Below are 21209 nucleotides of genomic sequence, written 5' to 3' on the forward strand. Positions count from 1 at the left end.
TAACATAGAACTAGTTTGAATGGGTGACCGCTGCTTAGCATGAGCTCGGTTTTCGTGCTGTATCTCTAAACTGAACATGGACCTCTTTGGTTAACTATTTAAATCAATGATTAGAAGAGATTTTTAGATTAGAGATACAGGTCCTGTGGCCCACCGGGTCCGCGCCGACCAGCGATCCCCACAAATTAACACTATCCTATGCACACTAGGGACAATTTACATTTATGCCAAGCCAATTTACCTACAATCTTGTACGTCTTGTACGATCCCCGCACATTAACACTATCCTACACCCACAAGGGGCAATTTTTACTCAGTCAATTAACCTACATACATGTACGTCTTTGGAGTGTGGGAGGAAACTGAAGATCTCTGAGAAAACCCACGCAGGTCATGGGGGAGAACTTACAAACTCCTTAAAGACAAGCACCTGTAGTCAGGATCGAACCCGGGTCTCTGGCGCTGTGAGTCTGCAACTCTGCTGCTGCACCACCCTTTGAGAGATGGAAACAGGCCCTTCGACCCACTGACCAACGATCACCCATTCAAAGCAGTTCTATATTAATCCACTTTCACATTCTCTACATTTTAGGGACAATTTACAGAGGGCCAATTAACCTACAAACCTGCACATCATTGGGATGTGGGGGAATGCAGAGCAACTGGAGGAAACCCACGCAGTCTCAGGGAGAGCGCACAACCTCCACACACAGGCTGCACCCGAGTTCAGGATCAAACCCAGTTCTCCGGTCCTGTGAGGCAGCAGTTCTACCAGCTGCGCTACTCTGTCACCCTTCAAGGAATAAAAGTTTAAAAAATAAAGGCGTGCTTGACTGAGGGGTCAATGGAGGCAGTGAACGTAAGGGTGACAGATGAACAACCATGAAGGACACCAATTATTTTTGGGTGGCAGTGGCGTAGCGGAGGAGCTGCTGCCATACATTGCCAGAGACCCAGGTTCGATCCTGACCATGGGTGCTGTCTGTTCGGAGTTTGTACGCTCTCCCCGTGACCGCGTGGGGTTTCTCCGGGTGTTCCGGTTTCCTTCCACACTCCAAAGACGTACATGTTTGTAGGTTAGTTGGCTTCAGTAAAATTGTAAAGTGTCCTGAGTGTGTAGGATAGTGTTAGTGTATGGGGTAATCGCTGGTCAGCGTGGACTCGGTAGGCCAAAGGGCCTACTTCTGCACTGTACCTCTAAAGTCTACAATACATTCTCCCTTCTGGAATTGAAGGTGCATATACTGGCTGAGGTACAGAGCTACTATGTAGAAACAAAAACTGCAGATGCTGATTAATAAACAAAAGGACACAAAGTGCTGGAGTAACTCAGGAAGTTAGGCAGCATCTCTGGAGAACATGGATAGGTGACATTCAGGTTCTGAAGAAAATTGTGTTTAGTGCAACTATATAAAATTGTAGAGATCGTCGCAGTTCAACCCACTTGGCCAGTGGGGTAATCAACATGAAAAGATGGTCTGATTTTACATTCTCATTTCCCAGCCCTCCCTCCCTCCCTCCTTCCTTGCCTGGGGGAGCCGAAACAAATTTTATTCAATCACTTAAACGTCTGTGCGATTCAGCTGCATATAGACAGAAGTTAAATCGTGACTTCAAAATATCCCGTAGAGTACAATACTATCAGTTGACTTTATGATGGTAAACTTACACCACGGCAACAGATAATTTACCTAACAGATGTGAGCTGGTATTAATGCCCCAAGTGAACAATCTTCCATCTTAGCAAATCAGCTATTAATTTCACCCTCAAGCTTATCCACCTTCTCTTTAGACACATCTTAGAAATCTGCTTCAACTGAGAGCAGAGATTTCTGAATTTTAATTGTCCTCTTAATATCGAGGTTTAACATTAATTCCCAACGTGAGGGGTGGCATGGTGGTGCTGCGGTAGAATTGCTGCCTTACAGCGCCTGAGACCCAGACTACAATCCAGACTATGGGGGCTGTCTGTACAGAGTTTGTATGGTCTCCCCGTGACTGTGTGGATTTTCCCGGGGTGCTCCGGTTTCTTCCCACACTCCAAAGGTGTACAGGTTTGTAGGTTAATTGGCTCCAGTAAAGACTGTAAATTGTCCCCAGTGTGTAGGATAGTGCTACTGCATGGGGACAGCTGGTCGGCGCGGACTGGGTGGGCTGATGGCCTGTTGCCACGCTGGATCTCTAAACTAAACTAAACTAGATGGACACAAAATACTAGAGTAACTCAGTAGGACAGGCAGCATCTCTGGAGAGAAAGAATGGGTGACGTTTCGGGTCGAGACCTTCGTCAGATTTCAACTAAACTAAACCTGATTTATTAATAGAAAAAGACAACGTGCTCGAGTAACTCAGAGTCAGGCGGCATCTCTGGCGAACAAGGGTAGGCAAAGTTTCGGGTCGGGACTTTTCTTCAGACTCAAAACGTCCTCCAGAGATGCTGCCTGACCCGCTGAGTTACTTCAGCACTTTGTATCTTCTTTTAGAAACCAACATCTGCAGTTTATAGACAATAGGTGCAGGAGGAGGCCATTCGGCCCTTTGAGCCAGCACCGCCATTCAATGTGATCATGGCTGATCATTTTCAATCAGTACCCCGTTCCTGCCCTCTCCCCATACCCCCTGACTCCGCTATCCTTAAGAGCTCTATCTAGTTTCTTGTTTTTACTTTGAGATTTATTAGTTATTATCTTGTACTAATGGATCCCATGTGTGGACTCCATTTCTTGTCAATGTTTTCATTATGTCTATCTTATCAATCTCATTCATGTAGAAACAAAAAAAAGCAGATGCTGGTTAATACACAAAAAGGTTGTAACTCAGCGAGTCAGGCAGCATCCCTGGTGAACATGGATAGGTGAAGGTTCAGGTCGAGACCCTTCTTCTGACGGATTGTGGAGGGGGTGGGTGAAGGTGGTGCGAGGGGAGAGAGGAAAGCTCCTTAGTGGTTTTGTAGAAATGTTCTTCCTTAATTTCCTCATGAACTAATTGATAAAAATTGGATAGCGGTGGAGTTGTTGCCTTACAGCGTCAGAGACCCGGGTTTGATCCCGACTACGGGTGCTGTCTGTACGGAGTTTGTACGTTCTCCCCATGACCACCTGGGTTTTCTCCGGGTGCTCCGGTTTCCTCCCACACTCCTGTAGGTTAGTTGACTTCAGTAAAATTGTAAATTAGCCCTCGTGTGTTGGACAGTGTTAGTGTTCGGGGATCGCTGCTCAGCACAGACTCGGTGGGCCAAAGAACCGGTTTCCATGCTCTATATCTAAACTAAAGAATCCTACTTATACTTTGTAAATTCAACGTTCCACTTTGGAAAAAATGTTTTTTATTTGCAGCTTACAGTTTGAGGTCTAAGATATAGTGGGAGTCAAAACAGCAAGAGAAAACAGTAAGTAAAAGAAGGCTTAGACATTTTAACCTTGTTTCAATATTAACTGATGTGTATCATCATATCATATCATCATATATATACAGCCGGAAACAGGCCTTTTCGGCCCTCCAAGTCCGTGCCGCCCAGCGATCCCCGTACATTAACACTATCCTATACCCACTAGGGACAATTTTTACATTTACCCAGCCAATTAACCTACATACCTGTACGTCTTTGGAGTGTGGGAGGAAACCGAAGATCTCGGAGGAAACCCACGCAGGTCACGGGGAGAACGTACAAACTCCTTACAGTGCAGCAACCGTAGTCAGGATCGAACCTGAGTCTCCGGCGCTGCATTCGCTGTAAAGCAGCAACACTACCGCTGCGCTACCGTGCCGAAGAAGAAGTAGGGTCTTCAGACGAAGAAGGGTCTCGACCCGAAACGTCACCCATTCCTTCTCTCCTGAGATGCTGCCTGACCTGCTGAGTTACTCCAGCATTTTGTGAATAAGAACCCGTAATTAGGATGGAACCCAGTTCTCTAGACGCTGTAAGACAGTAGCTCCACCGCTACGCCACCATGCCGCCCCTCTGGAAAGAAGCAATGGATGACGTTTCGGGTCGAGACCCTTTTAGGAATCTCAGGTTTGTAATTTACCTGAGATTTCAAGTAAAGGATTTTAAGGAGATTGTTCCAGATCTATGCTACTTTGAGGGAGAAGATAAACTGCGAGGTGACACAGTCAGAAGATAGATATAACATGCTGGAGTGACACCAGGTCAGGCAGCATCTCGGTAGAAAAGGAGTACTTGACGTTTCAGATCAGAACAATTCTTCAGACTGAAATGAATAAACTGGAGACGAGAAAAGGCCAGAACAGATCAGGACCAACAACAGATGAATAAAGGAAGGGTGGAGTCAATGATGGCCCATTTTTGGCCAGGGAAGTTGTGATAGCAGTAGGGATACAAGGATGACAAGGACAGAGCTGGGTAATGGAACTGAGTGGATTGCTCTGGGATCAATTGATGAACTGGCACATTTCATACTGTAAGAATTCTATGATACTTTCTTTTGTGTGAAGAAATGCTTTCTAACAAATAACACCCAGGAGGATAAAGGAGAGGATGCACTCAAAGCCTCCCTGAAGATACATAACATCTGTACTTACTCCAGGAAATCTCTGACCCAAGACAAAATCATGGGAGGAATAGATCGGGTAGACGCAGAATCTTTTACCCAGAGGGCAATTGAGTACCAGAACACATAGGTTTAAGGTGTGGGGGTAAAGATTTAAAAGGAACCCGAGGGGTAACGTTTTCCACACAAAGGGTGGTGGGTGTATAAAATGAACTGCCGGAGGAGGTAGTTGAGGCAGGGACTATCGTGACATTTAAGAAACATTTAGACAGGTACATGGACAGGACAGGTTTAGAGGGGTATGGGTCAAACGCAGGCAGGTGGGACTAGTGCAGATGGAACATGCTGGTCGGTGGTGTGGGCAAGTTGGGCCGCAGGGCCTGTTTCCATGCTGTATCACTCTAGTAATACCATGCAGCATCAAAGCAGCATTCGATGTTGCATTGAGAACCTAATGTATCAGATACACACAGAAGCCTTGCATTACGGATGGAAGAAATTCATCACCTCACAAACTGCTCACCATAAGACTGTAGGACACCGGAGCAGAATTAGGCCATTCAGCTCCAAGAGTCTGCATTGCCATTCGATCATGGCTGATCTATTTTTTCCTCTCAACCCCAATCTCCTGCCTTCTCCCCGTAACCTTCAGCATCCTTACTAATCAAAAACTCTCCCATCCCATCAGGCACATCCTACGGTTCCCACATTGGCTTCATCAACCACCTCAGAACTCACAAAGACAAAGACGAAGCATGTCTCCCTCAACCCCGAAAGACTCTCTAAGGTACTATGGCATAAAAGGCATTAAATATAAACTGAAAAGTCACTTTTCTCGTACAACCTTAATAATCAACATTTCAAAGCTCCGAGAAGATGATTAAAAAGCTGCTATCATTTGACAGAAGCCACTTTGTTCAACTAACCATTAACTAAGAACAGTTCCCCAAGCTCTCAACCTAAACCTACGTCCAATAAGCCATTGTCAAACTTAAATTCACATTCCAACTCGGTCATAAAATCCCACTAGCAAAGCTTAAACCCAGGATTAACAAAATAGCTGATGATCAAGATTTTTTTTGTGGTAGAAGAAAGCAACATTTTTTTAAAGGGCATTTTTTTCTCTGGGTTTCTGCAATTTAACGAATTCTGCAAAAATTTGTACACGGGTCTCCATGGATTTTTTTTTTTAAATCACACCAGCACATACACAATTTTCCAATCTGAACTATTGAGATTGCCTGTCACCCAACATTTACCACAAGCAGTCACTAATTAGTCAATAAAATAGCTATGTGCACACATTATGCGGTGATTACACCCTTATGTCAGTAATGGAATGTAGTAACTAGTTTTGCCTCACAGCTCAGCAGACTGTACTGCAGCTTTCAAGTCCCCGTCTTTTGTCGCTCCCTTGTCACTTTCTGAACTGGAGCCAGCCAGCTGGCTACAGCCTCCGGGCAAAATCTCACTACCCGTCCAATAATCTTGTGTTTTATGGCCATTTCCCACTTCTGCATTGTGCATGGTTGGTGGGTGGTCGGCAGAAATAGAGAAGCAAGATTCAGGTGAATTCAGCTGAGCACAAAGGATCCCACAAATACTATTTCAGTCGACTGGCGGTTCTATCCGGGGCTCTTGTTCAAGTTTTATACTTCTAACGTCAGTCAAACAACATCGCCCGATCCACCACGGGTTTGGACCTCCCCACCATTGACAGGATCTCCATGAAGTATTGCAGCAGGACTTCAAATTCCTAAGAGTAAATATCACCAATGACTTCTCCTGGACCACCCGTATTGAAGCAATAACCAAGAAAGCACACCAACGTTAGAAGGCTTAGGAAGTTCGGCATCTCCCGAACAACTCTCACCAACTTCCACAGATGCTCCGCAGAAAGCATTTTATCAGGATGCATCACAGGGAACAGCTCCATCCAAGACCGCAATAAATTGCAGAAAATTGTGGGCACAGCCCAGACCATCAGACAAACCAACCTCCCTTCCATTGACTCCATCTACACCTCACGCTGCCTCGGCAAGGCCAGCAGCATCATCAAGGACAAGTCACACCCCGGCCACTCCCTCTTCTCCCCTCTCCCATCGGGCAAAAGGTGTAGAAGTGTGGAAATGCACATCTCCAGATTCAGTAACAGTTTCTTCCCAGCTGTTGTCAGGCAACTGAACCATCCTACCACAACTAGAGAGCAGTCCTGAAGTACTATCTACCTCATTGGTGACCCTCAGACTATTTTTGGTCGGACTTTACTGGCTTTATCTTGCACTAAACTTTATTCCCTTATCATGTATCTGTACACTGTAAATGGCTCGATTGTAATTGTGTATTATCTTTTCGCTGACTGGTTGGCATGCAAAAGCTTTTCACTGTACCTCGGTACATGTGGCACTAAACTAAACTAAGCTAATATCATCAACGACCCACACCATCCTGCCCCATCTCTTGCTACAATCAGGAAGAAGGTACAGGAGTCTTAGAACCGTGACTTCCAGCCTCTTCTAAGATACCACCAGGCTCCTGAACCACCATGAACAACCCTAACCACAATCCTACCTCAGCAACGTTCTACTATGTGGGCTTTGGACTACCAAGTGTGCACTGTGTACCTTGGTTTGCACTATCATGGTCTGGGTAACCCAGGATATCAGATAATTTGTTGTATATTCATTTATTGTTCTGTTTAATGTGTTTGCTAAGTTGCAGCAAGTAAGAATTTCATTGTTCGGCACCCAGTACATATGACAATTAAACACTCTCAACCCTTGAACCTATCTGTTCTTTCAATTCACTGCTCTCTGCGAATTAGAGTGCACAAAGTGGTGGCAATGTTGCCTATATTACATCAATGGTACACTTAAAAAGTAAAGTGCTTTGCAACACATTGCAATTATAAAAGGTATTATATACAATAAATCTTCATTTCTTCCTATTCCCACCCTAATCCTTTCTCGAGTGGTAGACCTTAGGTATAAAGGAACTGCAGATGCTGACTTACACCGAAGACTGACTTACACCGAAGATAGACACAAAATGCCGGAGTAACTCCGCGGGATAGGCAGCATCTCTGGATAGAAGGAATGGGTGACGTTTCGGGTCGGGTCAGTCTGAAGAAAGGTCTCGACTCGAAATGTCACCAGAGATGACATCTCCTCCATCCAGAGATGCTGCTTGTCCGCTGAGTTACTCTGGCATTTTGTGCCTATCTTTGGTAGACCTTGGGAACTGACTACAATTCACAAAGTGTACTTTAGTCAGAGCGTGGCGAATCTGTGGAATTCATCTGTGGGTTCAAGTCAATTGATATTTTTAAGGCAGAGATTGACAGATACTTGATTAGTACGGGTGTCAGGGGTTATGGGGAGAAGGCAGGAGAATGTGGTAAAGAGGGAAAGATACATCAGCCATGATTGAATGGCGGAGTAGACTTGATTCTGCTCCTATCACATGATCTTATGAACTTACACAGGCCCATCACACACTGCAAATGCAGTTAGAGCACAGGTTACACACGGCATAAAACCCTCTGCATTGTTCCAGCACACACCCCCAGGGCAGAAACAGTAAAGGGCAGACACAGAGTAAAGGGCAGACACAGAGTAAAGCTCCTACTACACTGGCTGGTCACACACTCCCAGGGCGGTAACAGATTGAGTCACATACAGAGTAAATCCCCCACTGCACAGTCCCATCGCACGCTTCTAGGGCAGGGACAGTATAGGTTAGACACAGAGTGAAGTCCCACTACATTGTCCCATCACACATTCCCAAGGCAGGGAAGCACAGGGTGAAGCTCTCTCTACGCAGGTGAGACAAAGAGTGAAGCTCCCTCTACACTGTCCCATCGCATACTCTAATGACACAGACAACACAGGTTAGATAAAGAGTAAAGCTCTCTCTATACAGCCCCTTGCACCCTTCTAGAGCAGGGGCAGCACATCACAACAGCATGCCAATTCCTCCCACCCCAGACGCTAAGCATTTAGTACGCAGGCTGCCTTTACAATTTGCAGACTGAATGCAGATGAGTTGGCATGGAGACACTAACACCCATAAGAAACCAGGTACTAGTCAATAACAAGCTTGTACTGTGCAGGGAGACAGGATCGATATTAAACTACGCAAGCCCAGGGGTCAATCGATCACTCAACATTCACCGACTTAAAAAACAGCCAGAAAATCAGAAAACAAGTTTGTTACACGGAAGCAATTGGAAAAAAAAAAGAATTGAATTTGGAAAAATGCATCATAGAGTACGCAAATACATAAATAGCTATTACAGAGTAAAAATAGTCCATTGAATTCAACTACTGTACTTCATCTCAGCCCCCAGCACATCATATCATATCATATATCTACAGCCGGAAACAGGCCTTTTCGCTTTTATTCATGTCTCATTAACTTCACGCTTCCCCCCGAAGGCAGCCATGCCATTTGCAGCAGTCATTTGGCAGCGAGTCCCACATTCCCACCAACCTCTGGATAAAGATAGAGACAAAAAACTGGAGTAACTCAGCAGGTCAGACAGCACCTCCGGAGAAAAGGAAAATAGCTGAAATAGCTGACGTTGAGACCCTTCTTCAGACTGAGAGTCAGGGAAAAGGAGATGGGAGATATAGACGGCGACGTAGAGATATAGAACAAATGAATGAAAGATGTTAAAGGACCCCATATCTGAGGAAGGATGTGCTGGTGTGGAGAGGGTCCCGAGGAGTTTTACGAGAATGATCCTAGGAACGATTGGGTTAACATAAGATGAGTGTTTGACGGTACTAAGCCTGCACTCACTGGAGTTTAGAAGGATGAGGGGAGGTGGGGGGGGGGGGGACCTCGTTGAAACTTACCGAATAGTACGGCCTGAATTGAGTGAATGTGGAGAGATGTTTCCACTAGTGGGAGAGTCTAGGACCAGAGGACACAGCCTCAGAATAAAAGGAGGTACCTTTAGAAAGGAGATGAGGAGGAATTTCTTTAGCCAGAGGGTGGTGAATCTGTGGAGTTCATTGCCATAGACGGCTGTGATGTTTCTCACTCCCTTTAAAAACTCACCGTGACCCCGTTTCCTACACACTTTCTGAACACACCGGAACTGATCCCGAGCTGCCTCTGAACTCACTGGAAAATGTATTGTACTACTGTGTAACATCTACACATTGTGAGTTTAATGCATATGCTGCAGTATGAACAGAAATAATATCAATGGCCCAGAAATTCAGCCTGTCCAACACACTATCCCCCAGTGTATCGAATAATCAAACTCTCAGTCTGAAGAAGGGTCTCGACCCGAAACATCACCCAGTCCTTCTATCCACAGATGCTGCCTGTCCCGCTGAGTTACTCATGTAGGAGTAACCTATTAAACTCATCTAATTTGTTACAAATATAAGGAGACTACTGTAATGAATGCAAGTGCTCTGGTAAGAGTTTTGCTTGTTTCAGTGCAAGTGTAAATGGTACAACATTGTTGTTGCAACAGTTTATATGAATCTGTTTCTGTGCTTACATTGAAACCATTATCACCACATTATGACAATTTAGAGACGCAAGAGACTACAGATGCTGGAATCTTGAGCAAAGCACAAAAGTGCTGGAGCAACCCAGCGAGTCAGGCAGTATCTCTGGAGAACATGGATAGGTGACATTTCGGGTCGAAGTCTGAGGAAGGGTCCCCACCTGAAACGTCACTTATCCAGGTTTTCCAAAGGTGCTGCCTCACCGAGTTATTCCACCACTTTGTGTCTTTTTTGGTTCAATTTAATGATTGGATACTCAGATTCAACCCAGCAGTATGAATATTGATTTCTCTAACTTCAAGTAACCCTTGCTTTCCCTCTCTCACCTTAGTTCTCCAGCTAGTTTCAGGGTCCTGATTAATTTTACTATTTGTAAGCCTCATTGCATACCTTCCCCTCAGCCAACAATGAACCACTCTACATCTCCTTGAGCTTTGTCTACTTTGATCCGTCTGTCCTTTTCACACCTTACATTCTCTTTGTACCCATCCATATCTCTAGTTTCCGTCATCCATTCCTTCTCTCCAGTGATGCTGCCTGTCCCGCTGAGTTACTCCAGCATTTTGTGTCTATTTTAGAAGAAATAAGTTTGATGGTTTCAATGTCCCAGACTAACAGGAAAAGGTGGGACAGTTTCAGATCTAAAATGTGGGAGGTTTTTTTAAACAGCATTTCTTAAAGTAAATTTATTTTGGAAGAGAATAAATGAGCTTCTAGCTTGTTTCTTGCCAAGTTAGATGGGAGAGGTACTTTTATTACCCAGGGAATGCAGGGAATGTCCCTGCTATATACTGCTGGGGACAGTGGTGAAAGCAGTCGCTGACAGCGTTTAAGAAGTGACTAGATGAGCACATAAATCTCCCAGGCATCGAGGTCTACAGGCAAGTGCTGTAAAATGGGATTAATGGGGATGGGTGTCCACGAGTCGGTATAGACATAGGGAGCAGATTAGCTTGTTTCCTGCTGTACAACTCTATGACAAATGTCAAGTACATTCAAAAACAAAATCAATGAAGCCACAGAATCAATAGGCACAGAAATAAGTCCCACACAGTCTGCACCGACCATAAAGTAGTAAATTACACTCATCCTATTTTATTTCCCCAACATTTTCATTTTATTCTCCGACCCTTTTCGCACAAAGGGTGGTGGGTGTATGGAATGAGCTGCCAGAGGAGGTAGTTGAGGGCAGTTACTATCGCAACGTTTAAGAAACATTTAGACAGGTACATGGATAAGATATGATTTAGAGAGATATGGGCAAAACGCAGGCAGGCAGGCAGACTTGTGTAGATGGGACAAGTTGGCCGGTGTGGGCGAAGGGCCTGTTTCCACTCTGTAAGACTATGAATCTATACCACCAAGTCCCTCCACACTACCACCCACTTACAAACGACAGGCAGATCACAGTGGCCAATTAATCAACAAAACTGTGTATCTTTGGCATGTGGTAGGAAACCAGAGGATACCCATGTGATCACAGGGAGAACGTGCAAACTCCAAAAAGACAGCAGCGGATATCAAGGTCGAACCTGGTTTGTTGAAGTTGTGAAATAGCAACATGCCAAAGCCAAACACCACTTCCTTCTGAAGTATGATTACTTTACAAATGCAAAAATAGTACAGACAAAGGAGGAAGGTAAAAAAAAGCCAAGAGAAAGCAGGTAAAATAATAATATAAAAACTACGAACAAAGCATTTCACAACATAGGAGGAAGGAAGAAAATAACACAAAGACATGGAGAGATTTAGCAAATGAGGAAGATATGAAAACACAGGAACGAAAAACAGAAGCAAACATGTGAACATCAGAGAATAGTTTGTACAAAAAAACAAGATTTCAATGACCAACGACGGGAAGAGAGAGGAAAAGGTATGAAGAGATGAATGATGAAGACATATGTAAGGATACTGAGAAAGGCACACGGTAGTGTAAAGGAGGGGATGTGTGAGGGAGGGGAGAGGGGGAGAAGGCACATAAGGGAAAGAACATATGAAAGGAGAGCGAGCAAGTGCAGGGAGGGGGAGGTGGACGGTGTGGGATGGAAGGCAAGGAGAGCATGAGGGAAGGAAAAAGAGAGGGACAGAGATTATCAGGGAGGAAGCGAAGGTGTGAAGGAGGATAGGGGTGGGAAAGTGCAAGGAATGAAGATTATGGAGAAAGAGTGTGTGGAAGTTTGGGATGTGTGAGTGAGCGAGTGAACGTGTGAGGGGGAGAAGGCAAGGTCTGATGGAGGCAGGGACTATGCAAGAAAGGGAGGGAAGATGCGAGGAAGGGAGAAAATGTGCGGGGAGGGAGGTGTGAGGGAGAGAGGAAAGGAGTGGAAGTGTGGGGGAAAGTGTGAGGGAATGTGAGGGAGGAAAGGTGCGAGGGAAGAAGCGAAGGAGGGAAAGAGGGAACATGAGTGCTGTAAGAGAAGGAGTGAAGGTATAGGAGGGAATGAATGAAGGTGTGAAGGAATGAAGGTGTGGGAGGAGTGAAGCTGTGAGGGATAAGGTGGGAGGAGTGAAGGAGAGAGTGGAGGGGGAGAGTGGAGGGGTGAGGGGAGGGAGTGAGGGGAGGGAGTGAGGGGAGGGGGAGAGTGGAGGGGGAGAGTGGAGGGGTGAGGGGAGGGGGAGAGTGGAGGGGTGAGGGGAGGGGGAGAGTGGAGGGGGAGAGTGGAGGGGTGAGGGGAGGGGGAGAGTGGAGGGGTGAGGGGAGGGGGAGAGTGGAGGGGGAGGGGGAGAGTGGAGGGGGTGAGGGGAGGGTGAGAGTGGAGGGGGAGAGTGGAGGGGTGAGGGGAGGGGGAGAGTGGAGGGGGAGAGTGGAGGGGGAGAGTGGAGGGGTGAGGGGAGGGGGAGAGTGGAGGGGTGAGGGGAGGGGGAGAGTGGAGGGGTGAGGGGAGGGGGAGAGTGGAGGGGCGAGGGGAGGGGGAGAGTGGAGTGGGAGAGTGGAGGGGTGAGGGGAGGGGGAGAGTGGAGGGGTGAGGGGAGGGGAGGGGGAGAGTGGAGGGGTGAGGGGAGGGGGAGAGTGGAGGGGAGAGTGGAGGGGTGAGGGGAGGGGGAGAGTGGAGGGGTGAGGGGAGGGGGAGAGTGGAGGGGTGAGGGGAGGGGGAGAGTGGAGGGGAGAGTGGAGGGGTGTGGGGAGGGGGAGAGTGGAGGGGTGAGGGGAGGGGGAGAGTGGAGGGGTGAGGGGAGGGGGAGAGTGGAGGGGAGAGTGGAGGGGGAGAGTGGAGGGGTGAGTGGAGGGGAGAGTGGAGGGGAGAGTGGAGGGGGTGAGTGGAGGGGAGAGTGAAGGGGTGAGGGGAGGGGGAGAGTGGAGGGGTGAGGGGAGGGGGAGAGTGGAGGGGTGAGGGAGAGTGGAGGGGTGAGGGGAGGGGGAGAGTGGAGGGGTGAGGGGAGGGGGAGAGTGGAGGGGTGAGGGGAGGGGGAGAGTGGAGGGGAGAGTGGAGGGGTGAGGGGAGGGGGAAAGTGGAGGGGGTGAGTGGAGGGGGTGAGTGGAGGGGAGAGTGGAGGGGTGAGGGTATATGGGAAGATGTGAGTAGGAGTGGTGTGAGGGGGGAAAGGCGTGAAGGAGTGAAGATGTGAGTGAACGTGTGAAGGATGGAGTGAAGGCACGAGATGTGAGAGAAGGTGTGAGAGGAGTGAATGTGTGAGAGGGGTGAAGAAATGAGAGTGGAGGGGAGAGTGGAGGGGTGAGGGGAGGGGGAGAGTGGAGGGGAGAGTGGAGGGGTGAGGGGAGGGGGAGAGTGGAGGGGAGATAGGAGGGGTGAGGGGAGGGGGAGAGTGGAGGGGTGAGGGGAGGGGGAGAGTGGAGGGGTGAGGGGAGGGGGAGAGTGGAGGGGTGAGGGGAGGGGGAGAGTGGAGGGGTGAGGGGAGGGGGAGAGTGGAGGGGAGAGTGGAGGGGAGAGTGGAGGGGAGAGTGGAGGGGGAGAGTGGAGGGGAGAGTGGAGGGGTGAGGGGAGTGAGCCGTACCTGTGCCAGGTGTGCCCGGGGTGAGCAGCTGTCGGATGGCGCGGTACCAGCTGTCCTGCAGTGTGAGTGTGAGGGGTGCGTGAGGGGTGTGTGTGAGGAGTGGTACTTGTGTTGGGTGTGAGGGGAGTGGTACTTGTTGTGTTGGGTGTGTGAGGGGTGTGTGAGTGTGAGCCGTACCTGTGCCCGGTGTGAGCAGCTGTCGGATGGCGCGGTACCAGGTGTCCTGTTCCTGTGGGCTGTCGGCGGCCATTGCCAGGTGTGTGTGTGAATGTGAGGGGTGTGAGCCCTACCTGTGCCAGGTGTGCCAGGTGTCGTATGGCGCGGTACCAGCTGTCCTGCTCCTGTGGGCTGTCTGCGGCCATGGCCAGGTGTGTGTGTGTGTGAGGGGTGTGAGTGTGTAAGGTGTGAGCCCTATCTGTGCCAGGTGTGAGCAGCTGTCGTATGGCGCGGTACCAACTGTCCTGTTCTTGTGGGCTGTCGGTGGCCATTGCCAGGTGTGTGTGTGAGTGTGAGGGGTGTGAGCCCTATCTGTGCCAGGTGTGAGGAGCTGTCGTATGGCGCGGTACCAGCTGTCCTGCTGTGTGAGGGGTGTGTGAGTGTGAGGGGTGAGTGTGAGCCGTACCTGTGCCAGGTGTGAGCAGCTGTCGGATGGCGTGGTACCATCTGTCCTGCTCCATGGTGTGTGAGGTGAGTGTGTGAGGGGTGTGTGTGTAAGGTGTGAGCCCTACCTGTGCCAGGTGTGCCAGGTGTGAGGAGCTGTCGTATGACGCGGTACCAGCTGTCCTGTTCCTGTGGGCTGTCTGCGGCCATTGCCAGGTGTGTGTGAGGTGTGTGTGTGAGGGTTGTGAGCCGTACCTGTGCCAGGTGTGCCCGGGGTGATCAGCTGTCGGATGGCACGGTACCAGCTGTCCTGCTGTGTGAGTGTGAGGGGTGTGTGAGGGGTGTGTGTGAGGGGTGGTACTTGTGTTGGGTGTGAGGGGAGTGGTACTTGTTGTGTTGGGTGTGTGAGGGGTGTGTGAGACGGTGTGTGAGGTGAGTGTGTAAGGGGGTGTGTGAGGTGTGAGCCGTACCTGTGCCAGGTGTGCCGGGTGTGAGCAGCTGTCGGATGGCGCGGTACCAGCTGTCCTGTTCCTGTGGGCTGTCGGCGGCCATTGCCAGGTGTGTGTGAGGGGTGAGTGTGAGGGGTGTGTGAGTGTGAGCCCTACCTGTGCCAGGTGTGAGGAGCTGTCGGATGGCGCGGTACCAGCTGTCCTGCTGTGTGAGGAGTGTGTGTGGGTGTGTGTGAGGGGTGTGAGCCGTACCTGTGCCAGGTGTGCCAGGTGTGAGCAGCTGTTGTATGGCGCGGTACCAGCTGTCCTGTTCCTGTGGGCTGTCGGCGGCCATTGCCAGGTGTGTGTGTGGGGTGTGAGCCCTACCTGTGCCAGGTGTGAGGAGCTGTCGGATGGCGCGGTACCAGCTGTCCTGCTGTGAGGGGTGTGTGAGTGTGAGGGGTGAGTGTGAGCCGTACCTGTGTCAGGTGTGCCAGGTGTGAGCAGCTGTCGGATGGCGCGATACCAGCTGTCCTGTTCCTGTGGGCTGTCGGCGGCCATTGCCAGGTGTGTGTGTGGGGTGTGAGGTGTGAGCCCTACCTGTGCCAGGTGTGAGGAGCTGTCGGATGGCGTGGTACCAGCTGTCCTGCTGTGTGAGGGGTGTGTGAGTGTGAGGGGTGAGTGTGAGGGGTGAGTGTGAGCCCTACCTGTGCCAGGTGTGCCAGGTGTGAGGAGCTGTCGGATGGCACGGTACCAGCTGTCCTGCTGTGTGAGGGGTGAGTGAGTGTGTGTGGGTGTGTGAGTGTGAGCCGTACCTGTGCCAGGTGTGCCAGGTGTGTGTGAGGGGTGTGAGCCGTACCTGTGCCAGATGTGCCAGGTGTGAGCAGCTGTCGTATGGTGCGGTACCAGCTGTCCTGCTCCTGTGGGCTGTCGGCGGCCATGGCCAGGTGTGTGAGTGTGAGGGGTGAGTGTGAGCCGTACCTGTGCCAGGTGTGCCAGGTGTGAGGAGCTGTCATATGGCGCGGTACCAGCTGTCCTGTTCCTGTGGGCTGTCGGCGGCCATTGCCAGGTGTGTGTGAGGGGTGAGTGTGTGAGGTGTGAGCCGTACCTGTGCCAGGTGTGCCAGGTGTGAGCAGCTGTCGTATGGCGCGGGTACCAGCTGTCCTGTTCCTGAGGGCTGTCAGCGGCCATGGCCAGGTGTGTGTGGGGTGTGAGGTGTGAGCCGTACCTGTGTCAGGTGTGCCAGGTGTGAGCAGCTGTCGTTTGGCGCGGTACCAGCTGTCCTGCTCCTGTGGGCTGTCAGCGGCCATTGCCAGGTGTGTGTGAGGGGTGAGTGTGTAAGGTGTGAGCCGTACCTGTGCCAGGTGTGCCAGGTGTGAGCAGCTGTCGTATGGCGCGGTACCAGCTGTCCTGTTCCTGTGGGCTGTCTGCGGCCATGGCCAGGTATGTGTGTGGGGTGTGAGGTGTGAGCCCTACCTGTGCCAGGTGTGAGCAGCTGTCGTATGGCGCGGTACCAGCTGTCCTGCTCCTGTGGGCTGTCAGCAGCCATGGCCAGGTGTGTGTGTGGGGTGTGAGGTGTGAGCCCTACCTGTGCCAGGTGTGCCAGGTGTGAGCAGCTGTCGTATGGCGCGGTACCAGCTGTCCTGTTCCTGTGGGCTGTCTGCGGCCATGGCCAGGTGTGTGTGTGGGGTGTGAGGTGTGAGCCCTACCTGTGTCAGGTGTGCCAGGTGTGAGCAGCTGTCGGATGGCGCGATACCAGCTGTCCTGTTCCTGTGGGCTGTCGGCGGCCATGGCCAGGTGTGTGTGTTGTGTGTGAGGTGTGAGCCGTACCTGTGCCAGGTGTGCCAGGTGTGAGGAGCTGTCGTATGGCGCGGTACCAGCTGTCCTGTTCCTGTGGGCTGTCGGCGGCCATTGCCAGGTGTGTGTGAGGGGTGAGTGTGTAAGGTGTGAGCCGTACCTGTGCCAGGTGTGAGCAGCTGTCGTATGGCGCGGTACCAGCTGTCCTGTTCCTGTGGGCTGTCGGCGGCCATTGCCAGGTGTGTGTGAGGGGTGAGTGTGTAAGGTGTGAGCCGTACCTGTGCCAGGTGTGCCAGGTGTGAGCAGCTGTCGTATGGCGCGGTACCAGCTGTCCTGTTCCTGTGGGCTGTCGGCGGCCATTGCCAGGTGTGTGTGAGGGGTGAGTGTGTAAGGTGTGAGCCGTACCTGTGCCAGGTGTGCCAGGTGTGAGCAGCTGTCGTATGGCGCGGTACCAGCTGTCCTATTCCTGTGGGCTGTCGGCGGCCATTGCCAGGTGTGTGTGAGGGGTGAGTGTGTAAGGTGTGAGCCGTACCTGTGCCAGGTGTGCCAGGTGTGAGGAGCTGTCGTATGGCGCGGTACCAGCTGTCCTGTTCCTGTGGGCTGTCGGCGGCCATTGCCAGGTGTGTGTGAGGGGTGAGTGTGTAAGGTGTGAGCCGTACCTGTGCCAGGTGTGCCAGGTGTGAGCAGCTGTCGTATGGCGCGGTACCAGCTGTCCTGCTCCTGTGGGCTGTCAGCGGCCATTGCCAGGTGTGTGTGAGGGGTGAGTGTGTAAGGTGTGAGCCGTACCTGTGCCAGGTGTGCCAGGTGTGAGCAGCTGTCGTATGGCGCGGTACCAGCTGTCCTGTTCCTGTGGGCTGTCGGCGGCCATTGCCAGGTGTGTGTGAGGGGTGAGTGTGTAAGGTGTGAGCCGTACCTGTGCCAGGTGTGCCAGGTGTGAGCAGCTGTCGTATGGCGCGGGTACCAGCTGTCCTGTTCCTGTGGGCTGTCGGCGGCCATTGCCAGGTGTGTGTGAGGGGTGAGTGTGTAAGGTGTGAGCCGTACCTGTGCCAGGTGTGAGCAGCTGTCGTATGGTGCGGTACCAGCTGTCCTGCTCCTGTGGGCTGTCGGCGGCCATTGCCAGGTGTGTGTGAGGGGTGAGTGTGTAAGGTGTGAGCCGTACCTGTGCCAGGTGTGAGCAGCTGTCGTATGGCGCGGGTACCAGCTGTCCTATTCCTGTGGGCTGTCGGCGGCCATTGCCAGGTGTGTGTGAGGGGTGAGTGTGTAAGGTGTGAGCCGTACCTGTGCCAGGTGTGAGCAGCTGTCGTATGGTGCGGTACCAGCTGTCCTGCTCCTGTGGGCTGTCGGCGGCCGTGGCCAGGTGTGTGTGTGGGGTGTGAGCCGTACCTGTGCCAGGTGTGCCAGGTGTGAGCAGCTGTCGTATGGCGCGGTACCAGCTGTCCTGTTCCTGTGGGCTGTCGGCGGCCGTGGCCAGGTGTGTGTGTGGGGTGTGAGCCGTACCTGTGCCAGGTGTGCCAGGTGTGAGCAGCTGTCGTATGGCGCGGTACCAGCTGTCCTGTTCCTGTGGGCTGTCGGCGGCCATTGCCAGGCACTGGTCACGTGTGTAGAGCGCGAGCAGGTACTTGCAGCGCGAGTCCGCACGCTTGTTGACGTTCAGGCAGCCGTTGAGCTGGAGCGCGCGCTTGGGGGTGGGGGGCGGGGCCGTGGGCGGGGCTCCCGCTGCCGTTGCCCCTCCCCCGCCCCCGGCTCCGGCCCCGCCCCCTCCTCCTCCTCCCGCGCGGAACTTCTTCTCGCTCTCGTAGTACTCCAGCCGCGCCGCCCCGCGCTCGCTGGCCGCCCGCAGCACGAAGAACCGCCGGTGCAAACTCTTCGACTTTCGGAGGCTCCCGCACTTCCTCACGTCGTCCTCCAGCCAATCCTCCGCCATTTGCAGCGAACGAACAACAATGCAAAAAAAAAAAAAAAGCGAACACCAACGATTAAAAAACACCAACGATTCTGCCCTCTCTCACGCTCTTCGCTCCGCCGCTCCTTATTTTCCTCTCCCTCTCTTCAAATATCCTTTGCACCCACCCCGCTGTCTTGCAAATAAAACTATGCAAAAGTTGTTTTTTGCAAAAAATATATGTGTCTCTTTTTAAATCCCATCGGCGCCCCTCCGCCTCCTGCAGCTCTGTTATTGCTGAGCGCCTCTGACAAGACCTGTCTCCCTTTGCAAATTTATACACACACACACACACACACACACACGATACCTCGGGTGCATGTGTGCATTTTTTTTTAAACTGCTGAGCAGATTTGCATTTCTAAATGGGGAGCCAGGAGGCACAGACACTCACACACATATATATATATATACACAGAGAGAGAGTTGGGTCCTAGCGCCCGCCCTCCCTTCAGCACCAGCCACACCTCCACTCAACAAGAATACACACTCCCAAACATAAACTGCATGAAGATTGCAGCCTCCTTGACACCCACGAGTAGAGAAGCCTCCCCTCCCTCAAACTCAGCATAAACATCCTTGCAGCGGGCAAAATGCACTTTACACAAACATAGAAACATAGAAAATGGGTGCGGGAGGAGGCCGTTTGGCCCTTCGAGACAGCACCGCCATTCACTGTGTAAGACAATAACTGCAGATGCTGGTACAAATCGAAGGGATTTATTTTCACAAGATGCTGGAGTAACTCAGCGGGTCAGGCAGCATTTCAGGAGAGAAGGAACGGGTGACGTTTCGGGTCGAGACCCTTCGGTCTGAGTCTGAAGAAGGGTCTCGACCCGAAACGTCACCCATTCCTTCTCTCCCGAGATGCTGCCTGACCTGCTGAGTTACTCCAGCATTTTGTGAATAAACCATTCCTTCTCTCGTGAGATGCTGCCTGACCCGCTGAGTTGCTCCAGCATTTTGTGAAAACAAATACTGCCATTCACTGTGATCATGGTTGATCATTCTCAATCAGTACCCCGTTCCTGCCTTCTCCCCATACCCCCTGATTCCGCTATCCTTAAGAGCTCTATCTAGCTCTCTCTTGAATGCATTCAGAGAATTGGCCTCCACTGCCTTCTGAGGCAGAGAATTCCACAGATTCACAACTCTCTGACTGAAAAAGTTTTTCCTCATCTCCGTTCTAAATGGCCGACCCCTTATTCTTAAACTGTGGCCCCTTGTTCTGGACTCCCCCAACATTGGGAACATGTTTTCTGCCTCTAACGTGTCCAACCCCTTAATAATCTTATACGTTTCGATAAGATCCCCTCTCATCCTTCTAAATTCCAGTGTATACAAGCCTAGTCGATCCAGTCTTTCAACATATGACAGTCCCGCCATTCCGGGAATTAACCTCGTGAACCTACGCTGCACGCCCTCAATAGCAAGAATATCCTTCCTCAAATTTGGAGACCAAAATTGCACACAGTACTCCAGGTGCGGTCTCACTAGGGCCCTGGACAACTGCAATAATTGTGTAAGAAAATAACTGCAGATGCTGGTACAAATCGAAAGTATTTATTTTCACAACATGCTGGAGTAACTCAGCGGGTCAGGCAGCATCTCAGGAGAGAAGGAACGGGTGACGTTTCGGGTCGATACCCTTCTTCGGACACGAAACGTCACCCCTTCCTTCTCTCCTGAGATGCTGCCTGACACGCTGAGTTACTCCAGCGTGTTGTGAAAATAAATACCGCCATTCATTGTGATCATGGCTGATCGTCCACAATCAGTACCCTGTGCCTGCCTTCTCCCCACATCCCTTGATTCTGCTAGCCCCTAGAGCTCTATCTAGGCATGGTGGCGCAGCGGTAGAGTTGCTGCCTTACAGCGAATGCAGCGCCGGAGACCCGGGTTCGATCCTGACTACGGGCGCTGTCTGTACGGAGTTTGCACGTTCTCCCCGTGACCTGCGTGGGTTTTCTCCGAGATCTTCGGTTTCCTCCCACACTCCAAAGACGTACAGGTATGTAGGTTAATTGGCTGGGTAAATGTAAAAAATTGTCCCTAGTGGGTGTAGGATAGTGTTAATGTGCGGGGATCGCTGGGCGGCACGGACTTGGTGGGCCGAAAAGGCCTGTTTCCGGCTGTATATATATGATATGATATGATATGATATGATATGATATGATATGATATGATACGATAACTCAGTGGGTCAGGCAGCATCTGAGGAGGGAACTGGACAGGCAAAGTAGGGTCCCGACCCGAAATGTCATCTGTCCATTTCCCCCCACAGATGCTGCCTGATCCGCTGGGTTGCAACAGGACTTTGTGTTTTGCTGAAGGTTCTGATGGAGCTCAATAGTAGATGTGGGATGATAATGTTGTGGCGATTTACAGCCAAGGCGGCCAAGGAACTGCAGGCGCTGGTTTACATAAAAAGACACAAAGCGCTGGAGTA

General features: G+C 51.0%; 1 protein-coding gene across 1 annotated transcript in view; it reads right to left on the reverse strand.

Annotated features, from left to right (window-relative positions):
• The window catches only part of LOC144609224 (insulin receptor substrate 1-B-like), a 138649-nt gene extending 119633 nt beyond the window's left edge, over window positions 1-19016 (reverse strand). Inside the window, exons 1-2 of the mRNA XM_078427643.1 lie at window positions 18580-19016; window positions 18316-18504 (exon numbers count right to left, since the gene is read on the reverse strand). Of these exons, the coding sequence (XP_078283769.1) occupies window positions 18316-18504; window positions 18580-18742 (352 nt within the window). The 5' untranslated portion in view covers window positions 18743-19016. The remainder of the gene's footprint in view (window positions 1-18315; window positions 18505-18579) is intronic.
• Window positions 19017-21209: the final 2193 nt, after the last annotated feature.

The sequence above is a fragment of the Rhinoraja longicauda genome, chromosome 34, assembly GCF_053455715.1.
Source record: "Rhinoraja longicauda isolate Sanriku21f chromosome 34, sRhiLon1.1, whole genome shotgun sequence".
NCBI classification, from domain to species: domain Eukaryota; kingdom Metazoa; phylum Chordata; class Chondrichthyes; order Rajiformes; family Arhynchobatidae; genus Rhinoraja; species Rhinoraja longicauda.